At 49.6% G+C, this 15,667-nt stretch overlaps 1 protein-coding gene across 1 annotated transcript; it reads left to right on the top strand.

Annotated features, from left to right (window-relative positions):
- Positions 1-576: 576 nt before the first annotated feature.
- CDS2 (CDP-diacylglycerol synthase 2) lies at positions 577-14,916 on the top strand. Its single transcript, XM_054289144.1, has 13 exons — positions 577-649; positions 5,301-5,443; positions 6,781-6,877; positions 7,231-7,328; positions 7,599-7,738; positions 8,663-8,721; positions 9,286-9,368; positions 9,954-10,041; positions 10,841-10,909; positions 11,713-11,865; positions 12,734-12,853; positions 13,478-13,581; positions 14,385-14,916. The coding sequence occupies exons 1-13, from the start codon at positions 587-589 to the stop codon at positions 14,512-14,514; spliced, it is 1,347 nt and encodes a 448-aa protein (XP_054145119.1). The 5' UTR covers positions 577-586; the 3' UTR covers positions 14,515-14,916.
- Positions 14,917-15,667: the final 751 nt, after the last annotated feature.

The raw sequence follows: 15,667 nt of genomic DNA, 5'->3' as shown, positions 1-15,667 counted from the left end.
GCGCAGCAGCCAATCACCAGCGCCACTCTCCACCTTTAGCCCAGCCCCCGTCCGAGCTCACATACAGGGCCCCGCCGCGCTCCCACCAATCACAGCACAGCTCTTTCCCTTAGCCCCGCCCCTCCGTGCGGCGGGAGCCAATCACCGCGCGGGTTACAGAGGCCCGCGTCCTGCCTTGCTGCGCAGCGATGGCGGCAGGGCCCGGTCCCTGCATGGCCGTACGGACGGCTCGGTGGCGCGCCTCTCCTCGGGCACCGTGTGCTGACCGAAAAGCGGCCATAGCACAAACCCGCTTGTCCCTAAACACAAACCCCTCACGCTTCTCCCAGCACCCGGGGACTTTTCCCCGCCACACATCATGGCGGCTCCCTCCATCCGGGTACGCCTGGGCGCCGCCATGCCTCACCCCAAAGCCCCGCCCCTCGCCTATCCCACGCCTCCCATTGGCCGCCGGCGCCGCGGGCACGCCTGGGCGTGGCCACCCCCCGGGCGCCCCGGCCCCGCCCCTCCGGCCCATTGGTGGGCGGCGGTTTTGCCGGTGCGGTGTCGCCCCCTGCCGGCGGCGGCGCGGCGCGGCGGGTCCGGCATGAGCGAGGCGCGGCTGCGGCCCGGGCGCGGCCCCGGCGGGGCCCGAGACCCCCAGGACAAGGTAGGGAGCGGCCCCGGGGGGCCTCGGGGCGCGGGGGCACCGGGAGAGCCGGGGAGCACCGCGGGGAGCGGGGCCCGCACGCCCTGCGCACTGCGGGGTCCCAGCGGCCCGCGGTGAGGCCGCTGCGAGGGCCCCGCGCTCGGGGAGCTCGGCCCGGGCTCGGGGTGTTCGGTCCGGGGAGCAGAGCCCGCCCCCGGGGCCGCGAGGAGGAGTGAGCGGGGCTGGGCGGGGAGCGGGTTTGGGCAGGGCGCAGGTGGGGACGGCGCGGGGATGGCGGGCCGGGCCCGGGGCATGAGCGGGGGGTGAAAACTGCTCTGAATCATCCCTGGGGGGTAACAGGGGGTAAAAACCTGCCCATAGTCATCCCTGAGGGGTAGCAGGGGGTAAAAACCTGCCCTGACTCATCCCTGGGGAATGGCAGGGGGTAAAAACCTGCCCTGAGTCATCCCTGGGGGGTAACAGGGGGTAAAAACCTGCCCATAGTCATCCCTGGGGGGTAACAGGGGGTAAAATCCTGCCCTGAATTATCCCTGGGGGGTAACAGGGGGTAAAAACCTGCCCTGAATTATCCCTGGGGAGTAATAGGGGGATCCAAACCTGCCCTGGGACCCCTAAATCATCCCTAGGGAATGGCAGGGGGGTTAAAAACCTGCCCTGAATCCTCCCCAGGGAATAACGGAGATCCAAACCTGCCTTGGGACCCCCTAAATAATCCCCAGGGAGTGATGGGGGATTAAAAACCTGCTTAGGACCCCCTAAATCATCCCTAGGGAATGACAGGGATGTTCCAAACCTGCCCTGGGATCCCCTAAATCATCTCCAGGGAATGACAAGGGAGTTCCAAACCTGCCCTTAGGGAAGGGTTTGGGGTGTCCTAAATCATCCCCAGGGAACGACAGGGAGGTTCCAAACCTGCCCTTAGGGAAGGGTTTGGTTCCTTCTAAATCGTCCCTAAGAAATGTCAGGGGTGTTGCAAGCCTGCCTGGAGGAAGAGTTTGGGACGTCCTAAATCATCCCCAGGGAATGACAGGGGGGGTTCCCAAACCTTAGGAAACCTTAGGGAAGGGTTTGGGACCTCCTCAATCATTCCTAAGGAACCCTCAGTTATCCTAAGGAATGATGGGGGGGTTCCAAAGCTCCCCTTAGGGAAGGGTTTGGGACCCCCTAAATCATCCCCAGGGAAGGAGCTGGGGGTCCCAAACCCCTCAGGATCCCTCAGGGAAGGGTTTGGCCCCTCCCAAGCCACCCCAGGGAATTTTCTGGTTTAACGGGGGCTGTCACTGCCTTTCTGCAAAGGGAAAAGTTTCATTTTCAGGCAGGGGAGGCACGGGCAGCAGCCCTGGCTCCGTGTCCCTGTGCCATCCCTGCATCCAGCCCTGCGTGCCCGGGGTCACTCCGTGAGTCATCTGTCACCTTTGTCACCTCTGCTGCTGCCCCTCCCCGAGAGGAGGGGACAGGGCTTTGTAAACAGCGTGTGCAGGCTGGCAGGAGCTGCAGCGAGGAGCAGCTCTGCCTTTGGTGCGCTGGGTTTGGGACTGATCCATCAGCCCCAGCAGCAGCAAATGGATCTTTGCTCCATTAGTGCACCGAGGGTGCAGCTCTGAGCAGCACGAAGTCATCAGGCAGGGCACTTCTGCAGTTTAAATGCAATTTTAGTGCAATTTTAAAGCTATTTTAATGCTAGTTAAGCACCTGCTGGAGGCTGTACGGGCAGGTCTGAGGGAACTTCGTGGTGCTGCTGTGCTCTGGGACAGAAGTGCCGGCAATTGTCACCCTGGGGTGGCTCTGGGGGCTCTGAGGTGGCTCCAGATGTGCACAGGTGAGACCTCGGGGTGTGTCCATCCCAGCTGGAGTTTGCTGTGCAGCAGAAAATCCTTCAGGGAGTTTTATGTTCCATTTTTTTTTGTTTTACATCCCGTTATTTTGGGAGTTGGGGGATTGGCAGGGCTGGTGCACAACAAATGGGTTGGGCCAAGCTGGGATTGGATTCAGCTGTCCCTAAAGAAGGTCACAGGGACAGTCCTATGTCCCTAAAGGTCACAGGGACAATCCTGTGTCCCTAAAGGTCACAGAGGACAATCCTGTGTCCCTAAAGGTCAGAGGACAATCCTGTGTCCCTAAAGGTCACAGAGGACAATCCTGTGTCCCTAAAGGTCAGAGGGACAATCCTGTGTCCCTAAAGGTCAGAGGACAATCCTGTGTCCCTAAAGGTCACAGAGGACAATCCTGTGTCCCTAAAGGTCAGAGGGACAATCCTGTGTCCCTCCTGTTCCAGCTGCCAGCTCTGCTGCCTGGAAAAGCAGCTCCGTTTCCCTTTCCAGCATTTATTTTGTAACATTTTCTGTCACAGCCTTTGGTTAAAACAGTGCCTGGCTCCAAGGAGAGCACCTAAAAAATGGCATTTCTGGGGCTGATTCCATGTGCCAGGCCTGGGTGCTGAGCTGGGATCTGTGCTGGATCTGTGCTGGGGATTTCTGGCTGGATCTGAGCTGGGATCTGTGCTGAGGGTTTTTGGCTGGATCTGAGCTGGATCTGAGCTGGGATCTGTGCTGGATCTGTGCTGAGGGTTTTTGGCTGGATCTGTGCTGGATCTGTGCTGAGGGTTTTTGGCTGGATCTGTGCTGGATCTGTGCTGAGGGTTTTTGGCTGGATCTGTGCTGGATCTGAGCTGGGATCTGTGCTGGATCTGTGCTGAGGGTTTTTGGCAGGCTCGTTTCCATGGCAGTGAGATCATGGCTGGATGTTTGTGTGACAAAAACCATCTCAATGTGAGCAGAAATGTCTCCCCGCCCTCTGGAGGGAGGGGAGATGTTTGAAGAGAGCTCAAACTCAGTTTTCTGTGTGTCTTCCCTTCAGGATGGGGAAATATCTGCTGACAAACGCTGCTCAGAGCTCTGGGTTTCATGGATAGGAACAAGGAAGAGTGAGCAGGAACCTGGATTTTCCCAGCCCTGGCAGAGATTTGGGCTTTTGCTCTTTCTCCTCATGGTGCCTCGTGCAGAAATCAGGGAATTGGGATAAATTCCGATTCTGTTCCTGCATTCCTTTCCCCGATGTTCTGCAGCTCTGCTCGTCCCTGGCAATCACCCCTGACATCCCCCAGGGATTTTCAGCTGCCTCCACCTGACAGAGCCTCCCTGTCCCTGTCTGATCTGTTTGATTGCAGAGCTTGGCCTGCAACCACTGACATTATTATTATTATTATTATTATTATTATTAATGTTATATAACATATAACACAAACATATATAATATAATATTATTATATAATATATAACATATATTATGTATCTTATATATTTATAACATATTATAAATATATATTATTTTATAATATATAATATATAACATATTATATATATAACAATTATATAACATATAATTAATATATAATATATATAATGTATAAGGTATAATATATAATGTATAATATATAACAATAAGACGTGTCAGTGGCTGCAGTGGCAATATATTATGTATAATATTAATATTAATATTAATAATAAAAATTTTATTATTATTAAATAATAAATTAATTTAATAAATTAAATTAATTGATCAGTTATCCCAGGGGGAATAACTACCTTTTCCTGCTTGCAGTGAGCAGCACCCCCAGCTGCACCCAGCAGGCTGGGTTGTTTTGGAGCCCTGCACACACTGAGCCTTCATCCCCTGCAGCCTCATTGTTTGCAGCATTTGTCAGCTCAGCTCCCCCCGAGCTTTTCTCAGGGAGTTTGCCTGGCTGGGTGCTCCCCAGGGAGTGGCTTTTCCTTCCTTCCCTTCCTGCAGGAGCAGGATGGAGCTGAAACCAGGGCAGACGTGCTGCAGCTCTGGCCTTGGCTCTGCTCAGAGGGAAAGGGGCCCTGGGAGGGCCGGGGCTGCCCTGAATCCCCTCCCAGCCCCGGCCGAGCTGCCCCAGCCGGGTTTGTTCAGCCCCAGGCGCAGGCCTGGCTGCGTGCAGCAGGGCAGGGCGCTTTCCTGTCGGGATCTTGTGGAACGGAAAAGGCAGACTCTGGAAAGGAGATGTGATCAAATGAAATGCAATAAAAAAACAAACAAACCCAGAAAATGTGGAGATGTGGTGACTACAGGAAAGCGGTCTGGGAGGGAATGAGGTGCAGTGCAGAGGACGAAAGAGGCCAAACCAACTGTCCCTGTGCAGCACCTGGGGCTGCTGCTGCCCTAGGGGATGCCTGGGCCAGGCTGATAAGGGTGATAAGCCACCCTCTTCCTCCTCAGCTGCCTGGGGATCAGCTCAGGGCTATTTTTAGTGTCCTCAAGCAGCCAGCACCTCCCAAGGCTGTCTGCAAGCCTGGAGCCTGCCCACTTGGAGACCTTTCTCCTGCTGATTCGGGCAGTGCTGCATTCCCTGAGACCTGCCTGGGGACTGGGACCTTGTCAGAATTGCTGCTCACAAGGCCTGGAGCGCTTGGAGATGGCCATGAATGAACCTGGGGGCACCTGTGGCTGTGCAGGGCCTGCTCTGAGGCTGAGGGGCCAGCAGAGCCCTCCTGGTGCCGCTGAGCACCTCAGGGTGTTTCTCATGTGTTCCCCTGGCTAGGGGTAAGGAGGAGATTTCCTTCTCCTCCCCGGTGAGCGTGGGGCAGCCCAGCGTGGCTGCTGAAGGTGCCTGGCTCTCTCTGTGCTGCAGGAGTCGGAGTCTGAGAACAGGCTGGATGGAGAGACAGCGTCAGACAGCGAGAGCAAGTCCGAGTTCGGGGGGTCCTCGCCTGTGCCCACCTCAGATGACACCCCAGAGGTGCTGAACAGGGCCCTGTCCAACCTGTCCTCGAGGTAAAGCACTCCCTCGGGGGCTCTGTCCATCCATCCTGTCCATCCATCCCATCCCTGTCCATCCCTGTCCATCCCTCCTGTCCATCACTGCCTGAATAGAGCTCTGTCCATCCATCCCTGTCCATCCATCCCTGTCCATCCATCCCTGTCCATCCATCCCTGTCCATCCCTGTCCATCCATCCCTGTCCATCCATCCCTGTCCATCCCTGTCCATCCATCCTGTCCATCCATCCCTGTCCATCCATCCCTGTCCATCCATCCCTGTCCATCCCTGTCCATCCATCCCTGTCCATCCATCACTGTCCATCCATCCTGTCCATCCATCCCTGTCCATCCATCCCTGTCCATCCATCCCTGTCCATCCATCCCTGTCCATCCATCCCTGTCCATCCATCCCTGTCCATCCATCCCTGTCCATCCCTGTCCATCCATCCCTGTCCATCCATCCCTGTCCATCCCTGTCCATCCATCCTGTCCATCCATCCCTGTCCATCCATCCCTGTCCATCCATCCCTGTCCATCCATCACTGTCCATCCATCCTGTCCATCCATCCCTGTCCATCCATCCCTGTCCATCCATCCCTGTCCATCCATCACTGTCCATCCATCCTGTCCATCCATCCCTGTCCATCCATCCCTCTCCATCTCTGTCCATCCATCCTGTTCATCCATCCTGTCCTAACACTCCCTGGGGGGCTCTGTCCATCCATCACTGTCCATCCCTGTCCATGCATCCCTGTCCATCCATCCTGTTCATCCATCCTGTCCATCTATCCCTGTCCATCCTGTCCATCCATCACTGTCCATCCCTGTCCATCCATCCCTGTCCATCCATCCCTGTCCATCCTGTCCATCCCTGCTGTCCATCACTGCCCTCTCCATCCTCCCTGAGGTTTCCCAGCAGCAAGCACTGAGGGTTCCACAGCCAGGGGCCATCTCCTCGTGCAGAGCAGTGTGGGGAGGGGGAATGGTCCCCGTTCCATGGGAATTCATCCTGCAGCAGCTCCAGGGGCTGGGGAAGCTGCAGGGCAGGAGCAGGGGCTGCCCTGGCCCACCTCAGTGCCCTGGGGCTGTGTGTCCAAGGGTTGGAAGCTGCAGAGAGGAGCAGGGGCTGCCCTGGCCCACCTCAGTGCCCTGGGGGTGCTCAGCTCTGCACCCACTGAGGCTGAGCTGCAGCCAGGCCTTTATCAGCACATCGAGGTCTCTGTGCACCCCTGAGAGGAAATTTGGGGTTTGCAGGGCAGGCTTTGCTTCCTGTGCACGCAGACAGCGGAGTTTGCTGGGCTGCTTTGCCCTGCCTTGCCTTTCTCTGATGTTTTCCTTCTCTCTGGCCCAGATGGAAGAACTGGTGGGTGAGAGGGATCCTCACGCTGGCCATGATCACCTTCTTCTTCATCATCATCTACCTGGGCCCCATGGTGCTGATGACAATAGTGAGTGCTCCAGGGGGGTGTCCTGGCCTTCCCTGCAGTGGGGGGAGCTTGGGGGCAGCTCCAGCCTCGTGTCCAGAGATCCTGGGTTCCTCTGCCATGGGATTGGGAGGGAAAAATGCCCTCCTGAGCTTTCCAGATGGGACTGGGATGGAAAAATTGGATTGGCAAGGAAAAACTCCATTCTGAGCTTTCCAGGTGGGATTGGGAGGGAAAAACATCACCCAGAGTCTCCCAGGTGGGCCTGGGAGGTGCCTGAGGAGCTGGGGCTGTGCAGGTGCCAGGGGCTCTGTTCTGTCTCCTGGAGGGCAGAGGCGTTGCCCAGGGGTTCCATGCCCGCTGTCCTTGCTGTGCAGGTGATGTGTGTGCAGATCAAATGCTTCCACGAGATCATCACCATCGGCTACAACGTGTACCACTCCTACGACCTGCCCTGGTTCAGGACGCTCAGCTGGTGAGTGAGGGCACCCACCCACCTGGGCACCCACCTGGGCACCCACCTGGGCACCCACCCACCTGGGCACCCACCTGGGCACCCACCCACCTGGGCACCCACCTGGGCTCTCAGCTGGCCAGGCACTTGCAGCTGTGTGTGAATTATTTCCCCCGGCTGTGTGTAAATTAAATTATTCCCCTCCCAGGTATTTCCTGCTGTGTGTGAATTATTTCTCCCCCTGCCCAGGTACTTTTTGCTGTGTATAAATTAATTTTTTCCCCCTCCCAGGTATTTCCTGCTGTGTGTGAATTATTTCTTCTACGGGGAGACAGTCACTGATTATTTCTTCACGCTGGTGCAGAGGGAGGAGCCGCTGAGGATCCTCAGCAAATACCATCGCTTCATCTCCTTCGCCCTCTACCTCACAGGTGGGCACAGCTGGGCACACCTGGGCACACCTGGGCACACCTGGAAATCTGCCCACAGTGCAGGAAATCTCCTCTGCTCCTCAGGGATGTTGGAAGTTACAAATCTTTCTGTAGTAATGGGAAATCTTTGCAATGAGGAGAAACCCCCAAAATTTTCATATGTTCTTTATATATTTATTGTATTTATAGTTGTTATTTTTATTTAAATAGAAATAATAATTTATTTAAAGATATATATTGCATTTAAAAATATAATATATATTAATATATATTATTAATATATTAATATATTGTATTTATACAATATATACATATATTAATACATATTTGTATACAATATATAATAATATATATTTGTATATAATATATATTTATATATCATATATTTAGATATAATATAAATTTGTAGTTTGATTTTTTATTTTTATTTAAATATTAAATATATATTTTATTTTTTATATTTAAAAAATATAATAAAATATGTATGTATATTTACATTTTGATTTTTATTCAAATATAAAATATTTTATTTAAATATATATTTTTCTCTTAAAAATATAATTTTATATATAAGTAAATATAATATAGATTTATATATACATTTAAATATAAACCAGTATTTTATTTAAATATATATTTTACTTTAAAATATATAATATATATACTGTATAAATATTTATAATGTATACTTATTAATTTATTTAAATAGAAAATGATATTTACTTAAATATATATTTTAATGAAAAACTAACATAATGAAATCTATAATAATGAACTCTAGTGAAGCATTATTTTGTTCCCCAGCAGCTGTGCAGCGTGGGGCCCCAGGGCAGGGTCCTGCAGGGCAGAGGTGCTGCCCAGCAGGGATTTGGGTTCTGGCTGAGCAGCACCTGCAGCTCTCACTGTGCCCCTGTCTCTCTGCAGGGTTCTGCATGTTTGTGCTGAGCCTGGTGAAGAAGCACTACCGCCTGCAGTTCTACATGGTGAGCTGCCAGCCCTGGGGCTGCTGGGGTTAAAATTCAGGTTTTAGTGAGGTTAAAATTCAGGGGCTGCTGGGGTTAAAATTCAGGTTTTAGTGAGGTTAAAATTCAGGGTCTGGTGGGGTTAAAATTTGGGTTTTAGTGAGGTTAAAATTCAGGGTCTGGTGGGGTTAAAATTTGGGTTTTAGTGAGGCTAAAATTCAAGGTCTGGTGTTGTTAAAGTTCAGGTCTTGATGAGGTTAAAATCAAGGTCCTGGTGAGGTTAAAATTAATGTTTTGGTGAGGTTAAATTTGGGGTCTGGTGAGATTGAATTTGGAGTTTGGTGAGGTTGAATTCAGGATTTGGTGAGTTTAAATTTGGGGTTTGGTGAGGTTGATTTTGGGCTTCAATGGTTCAGTCAAACCCAGCCTGTCTGCTCAGATCTTCCTCCAGCACTGAGATGTTCCTGGGCGGTCCCAGGCTGGAATAACTCAGCACCAGAGAGCTCATCCTGCTTCCCTGGCTAATTAACAAACAGATAATGAATGGATTAATGAGCTCTGTGAGGGTGCTCTCCTCTCTTGCAGTTTGGCTGGACCCACGTGACGTTGCTGATCGTGGTCACCCAGTCCCACCTCATCATCCACAACCTGTTTGAAGGAATGATCTGGTGAGTTTGCCCTGCTTTGGGCTGTGCAGCCTGAAAAAAATGTGGGTTTTCATAGAATCCCTCTGTATGTTCTATTCTGTTCTATTCTATTCTATTCTATTCTATTCTGAAAATAATGAAACTAATTACTATTTTAAATAATTTATTTATTAATAATTTATTAATCGATTGATTATTGAGTTAAATAAATATTTTTACTCTGTCACTAATAAATTTAATCTGTTTTTTAATCAATACAATTCTTTAATCAATTAACTTTTATTACACAATACCACTACTCTAACACTAATCATTTACATTTTTACTCTACGTATTCTTATCACAATGCCTCTTTCACAGTTCTAATTCTCTACAATACTTAATCTTTTTGCAAAACTATATTTTAAAACTTGTCAAGACTTTTTCCTGGTTCAGTCTCTCTCTTAACAGTGTCATCTCTATTCTGTAACTTAGATCAGTTCTTAATTTAAAAATGCAGAATAAATATTTTAATTTAATGTTTATTTTAAATTCTATTGATTTTTGTGAATTATTAAAAATATTAAGAATAACCAGAGGTTCTGTGCAAACCCTGCTGTGCCTCAGGTTCATCGTGCCCATCTCCTGTGTGATCTGCAATGACATCATGGCCTACATGTTTGGTTTCTTCTTCGGCCGCACGCCGCTCATCAAGGTTTGTGTTTGGGGCAAAAAATGGGGATTTGGGGGCAAAAAATGGGGATTTGGGCTCTGTGGGGCTCCCCCAGCTCTGCTTTGGGGCCTCCTCTGGGACTGAAGCAAGTCTCCAAATTAAATCTGCATCCCACTCCTTGAGGCTGAAATTTAATTTAATTTTATTGATTTTTATCGGATTTTACTGAATTTAGTTTAATTTTACTGATTTTAATTTAATTTAAATTCAATTCAATAGCATTCAGTAAAATTCAATGAAATGAATGTAATTTGAATTAATTCAATTCAATAAAGTTCAATTAAATGTATTTAATTGAATTTTATTTACTTTAATTGAATTGAATTTAAATTCAATCCAATTCAATTAATTTAATTTTGTTTTATTTTATGAAATTAAATCATCCAACCACTGAGGTGGGAAGATGATCGAGTCCAGCTGTTGTAGAGATGGACACAACCCTTGTTTTTCTAGAATAATTGAATTTTTATTGTACACAGCTTCTTTTTATATGGTGTTAGAAGGCACTGTGTTTGAATTTATCAGGTTAGTAAATGATTGAACCTTAGTATCTTGATTGGTAAATAATAATGGTTAGTGACTGTGTAATATAATATATATCTAATAATATATATCTAATAATATATAATGATAATGGTTACTGTATATGTTTATTAAACTTTTTTTTCTAGACAGTTTACAGTTTTTCTCTACTTATTTTCATGGAATAGACTTCTTATTTTTACAGGTGTAAATCGTTTTTCTTACAAGAATTTTCATTTCTCTGCTCTGTCTCTGGCAGCTCTCCCCAAAGAAGACCTGGGAGGGTTTTATTGGAGGATTTTTTTCCACTGTTCTCTTTGGGTTGCTGGTGAGTGTCCACGGTGGAGCTTCCTCCACTGCAGCTTTTCTTTTTTAGGGTCCTATTTTCCATTCTTAGGGTGTTCTGTTAAAAAATGATCTCAGGCTTGAATCTCTGTCAGGTGTTTCACCCTTTCTTGCTGCCCTGAATTTCTGTCAGGTATTAAATTTTTCTGGCTAACAGGGTTTGAATCTCTCAGATATTTCACCTTTCCTTGCTGCCCAGCTTTGAATCTCTCTCAGACATTAAACTTCTCTTGCTGACAGGGTTTGAATTTCTGTCAGATATTAAATTTGTCTGACTGACAGGGTTTGAATCTCTGTCAGGTATTAAATTTTTCTTGCTGGCAGGGTTTGAATCTCTGAGCTTTCTCAGAGCTTCCTGAGACATATCTCTGTTCAGAGGATATGTGATTACCACAATTAATCTCCTTAATGAACCTGGGAGAATGTGTGGCAGTCACATTTTCTGGAAAAAGTCCCTTTGCCCAGGATTTCTCTCCTGGGAAGCTGAGAAGCCTCAGAGAAAAAGGAAAACAATTTTATCTCATTGTTTCTCCTGTGTTTGCTGCTTTGGGATGTGCTTGGAGATTGTTTCATTGGTTTCATGTGAATGATTTTGATTTATTGGCCAATTATGGCCAAGCTGTGTGGAGGCTCTGGACAGAGTCAGAGTTTTCATTATTATCACAGAATGATGAGACTGGAAGAGACCTCTGGGATCATCCAGTCCAACCTGTGCCCCAGCCCCTCACCCAGACCATAGCACAGCCTTTCCCCTGACAAACTCTGCTTTCCCCTCTCTCCCTGGAGCTGTCCTACGTGATGTCGGGGTACCGCTGCTTCACCTGCCCCGTGGAGTTCAACAACGACACCAACAGCTTCACCGTGGACTGCGAGCCCTCGGAGCTGTTCCAGCTGCAGGAGTACAACATCCCCGTGCTGCTGCACTCCGTGCTGGGCTGGGTAGGGTCCCTGTGCCCCTGCTGGGGCTGGCAGTGCCAGGGAGGGGCAGGGCTGTGCTCTGGAGGGTCACAGCTAAGGGGGAGGGCGGCCCTGTTTGGAGATCGCAGGGGAATGATCCCAGATCTGCTGGGACATGAATCCATTCCAGAGATCCCAGGGGAATGATCCCAGATCTGCTGGGACATGAATCCATTCCAGAGATCCCAAATCTGCTGGGACATGAGCCCAGTTCCAGAGATCCCAGGGGAATGATCTCAGATCTGCTGGGACATGAATCCATTCCAGAGATCGCAGGGGAATGATCCCAGATCTGCTGGGACATGAATCCATTCCAGAGATCGCAGGGGAATGATCCCAGATCTGCTGGGACATGAATCCATTCCAGAGATCCCAAATCTGCTGGGACATGAGCCCAGTTCCAGAGATCCCAAAGGAACGATCCCAGATCTGCTGGGATATGAGCTCAGTTCCAGAGATCCCAAATCTGCTGGGACATGAGCCCAGTTCCAGAGATCCCAAATCTGCTGGGACATGAGCTCAGTTCCAGAGATCCCAAAGGAACGATCCCAGATCTGCTGGGACATGAGCTCAGTTCCAGAGATCCCAAAGGAACGATCCCAGATCTGCTGGGACATGAGCCCACCTGAAAGTCCCCTGAGCTCCAGCCTGGGGACAGGGAGCAGGACAGGGAGCAGCAGGGCAGGCTCTGAAGGTGCAGGGATGAGGACAGGGAGCAGGGCAGGCTCTGAAGGGGCAGGGATGAGGACAGGGAGCAGGGCAGGCTCTGAAGGGGCAGGGATGAGGACAGGGATGAGGACAGGGAGCAGGGCAGGCTCTGAAGGTGCCCTGTGTGTGTGTTTGTGTGCAGAGGACCGTGAGGATGTACCCCTTCCAGATCCACAGCATCGCCCTGTCCACCTTCGCCTCCCTCATCGGGCCCTTCGGCGGCTTCTTCGCCAGTGGCTTCAAGAGGGCCTTCAAAATCAAGGTGAGCACGGGGGTTTGGGGGGACACGGAGGTTTTGGGCAGGTCCTGGAGGTTTTGGGCAGGTCCTGGAGGTTTTGAGGAGGTCCTGGAGGTTTTGGGGATAGGATGGAGGTTTTGGGGAGGTGACACAAAGTGGGTGCTGTCCCTCCAGGCAGTCCCAGAGCTCCAGGGAAGGGAGGTTTGTTAAGGCACAGATAAAATGCTGGAGCAGGATTTGGTTTTTTGACCAAAAGGGAAGAGACCTTAATGTTTTAATAGTGGTATTCCAAACCCTGCTGTGGTGCAGGTGGGGGAAGGAAGACCCAGGCAGGAAATTTTGCAATCTGAGGTTTCCCTTGGTGTCTTGCAGGCTGGTTTCACATCCAAACAGCCTGTGCTCAGTTAGGATGCCTTGAAAGGCAGGGCAGGGTGGCAGCAGATAAACATTTTAAACATTTGCCTTTCCTAACCTTTGAGCTGAGCTGAGCCTTGCTGCCCCAGCAGCTCCATCAAGGAGAAACTTCCAGAAGCAGGGAGACATGAAACCGGATTTCCTTGGTGTGGGGCAGGGCTGAGTGAGGTGTGTGGGGGCAGCGGGGCAGCACAGGTGCTGGGAGGGGCTCAGTGCCACCCCTGTGCCCTGCAGGACTTTGCCAACACCATCCCAGGCCACGGGGGCATCATGGATCGCTTCGACTGCCAGTACCTGATGGCCACCTTTGTCAACGTCTACATTGCCAGCTTCATCAGGTAACAGCAGGGCCATGCATGGCTCAGGAGGGTGATCCAGCTCTCTGTTATTTGATTTTTATTAGGAAACCCATTGTATTTACAGACAGTTACCATACAGGCTCACCTACCTGGTCCTGTGCTTAAAGCACTGAAACCTGGCAGGGTTTTATTGGAGGGGATTTTCTGCTGTTCTCTTTGGGTTGTTGGTGAGTGCCCACGGTGGAGCTTCCTCCACTGCAGCTTTCCCTTCACAGGGGCCAGGGTTCTGTTAAAAAATGCACTCAGGCTTGAATTTCTGTCAGATATTTCACCTTTTATTGCTGCCCTGAATCTCTGTCAGACATTTCACCTTCTATTGCTTCCAGGTTTGAATCTCTGTCAGATATTTCACCTTTTCTTGCTGCCCTGAATTTCTCTCAGATATTTCCCCTTTTCTTGTTGCCCAGGTTTGAATTTCTGTCAGATATTTCACCTTTTCTTGCTGCCCTAAATCTCTATCAGATATTTCACCTTTTCTTGCTGCCCTGAATTTCTCTCAGATATTTCCCCTTTTCTTGTTGCCCAGGTTTGAATTTCTGGCAGATATTTCACCTTTTTTTGCAGCCCAGGTTTGAATCTCTGTCATGTATTAAATTTTTCTTGCTGCCCTGAATTTCTGTCAGATATTTCACCTTTTTTTGCTGACAGAGTTTGAATCTCTCTCAGAGAAATACCTGATTCAAACCCTGTCAGCGAACAAAGGCTCCCAGGGGGATGGGCAGCACAGCAATGAACATTCTGGTGGGACTGCAGCCCTTGCTGAGCCTGATTTTGTGTTCCAGGGGCCCCAACCCCAGCAAGCTGATCCAGCAGTTCCTGACCCTGAGGCCAGAGCAGCAGCTGCACATCTTCAACACCCTCAAAGCTCACCTGGTGGACAGGGGAGTGCTGGCCAGCCTGGAGGATGCATAGGCAGGAGCTTGGAGCAGGACTGAGAGCACACAGGCCTCCTCCAGGGAGTCCCCTGATTTCAGACAGTAACAAGGCCTCATTTCACTGTAACTTTTTCTTCCTTTCTCGGTAAATGTTTGCATTTGTGGTTTATTTTATTTTTTTTTTCTAAATAATATATTTATAGAGCTTTGGTTCAAAGAGCAAACGCTGGGTTTGTAGCTGAGGAGGAGGTGAGGGGTGGTGGAGCAGGAGGGGATGGATGGCTGTCCTGCTCAGGGGGCAGCTCTGGGACCCTCCTCCTGTGCTGGGCAATGTCCCAAGGCAATTCCTGCCCGAGGGGATCTCCTGGCACAGGGAGAGGATCCTGTGTGAGCCCATTCCCGCTGCAGCTGCTCTCAGTGCTGCTCCTGCAGTGCCTCTCCCATTTCTGTGGCCACCCAAGGCAGGAGCAGGCTGGCCACAGGGAGTGGCAGCTGTGTGTGGGAACGTGGGAGCTTCAGATTCCCCCAAAACCCATGGAAGTAAATGAGATTTAGAAGTTTCATTGAGCAATTCCTGCCAGGTGAGAAGAATTTTTAAACTCCTTGGTTTGTTTCCCCCATTAAATAACCTTTGGAAACCACACTTCTTCATTTCTCCAAGCTTGGAAACCCCAGATGGGATGTCTGAAGGAGCCTGGGCAGCAGTTCCCAGGCAGTTTCTGGAGGTTTTGTTTTCTTTCAGGGATCATGTCTGTTTGTTACTTGAGTTGTAGAAGTCGTGCTGCTGAGTTTACCAAGGTCTGTGTTGCATTTCAGTCTGGGTTCATTTCTCTGCAGGCTTCTGTCCTGCTTGGCTCACTGAATCTTGTCAGAGGTAGTTTGTACTTTATAGCTGCAGGTTTTATGAAGTACTTTCCTTTATTTTGTCATACTTTTTTATTATTTAAAAACGAGAGAGCCCTAAAGATTGTAAAACTTTCCTTTTTTTTTTTTCTTTTCTTTATTTTTTTTGTGACCAGATAGTGAAAATATCCCCATTTACTCCTCGTGCAAACACGAGGGGACTCTGATTTTCCTTCTTTCCATAGTTTGTGCATGGGAGAGAGAAAGTTTACCTTGTTTTAGCCCAGGGAACGAGTGGCAGGGAGAGCTCATGTAGAAATACATTGGGGTTTTCAAATACATTGGGG

This window comes from Melozone crissalis, unplaced genomic scaffold (assembly GCF_028551555.1).
Source record: "Melozone crissalis strain CALT ecotype California unplaced genomic scaffold, PUWL_Pcris_2 ptg000064l_1, whole genome shotgun sequence".
Lineage (NCBI taxonomy): Eukaryota > Metazoa > Chordata > Aves > Passeriformes > Passerellidae > Melozone > Melozone crissalis.
Note: the sequence above shows the minus strand (reverse complement) of the source record. Positions and strands in the feature narration are given on the sequence as shown.

Excerpts from the sequence above, each read along its gene's own strand:
- CDS2 (XM_054289144.1), top strand. The coding sequence starts at position 587 with ATGAGCGAGGCGCGGCTGCGGCCCGGGCGCGGCCCCGGCGGGGCCCGA. Across the intron at positions 7,329-7,598 it reads TGGTTCAGGACGCTCAGCTG|GTATTTCCTGCTGTGTGTGA; the intron begins GTGAGTGAGGGC and ends TCCCCCTCCCAG. Across the intron at positions 9,369-9,953 it reads CTGTTTGAAGGAATGATCTG|GTTCATCGTGCCCATCTCCT; the intron begins GTGAGTTTGCCC and ends GCTGTGCCTCAG.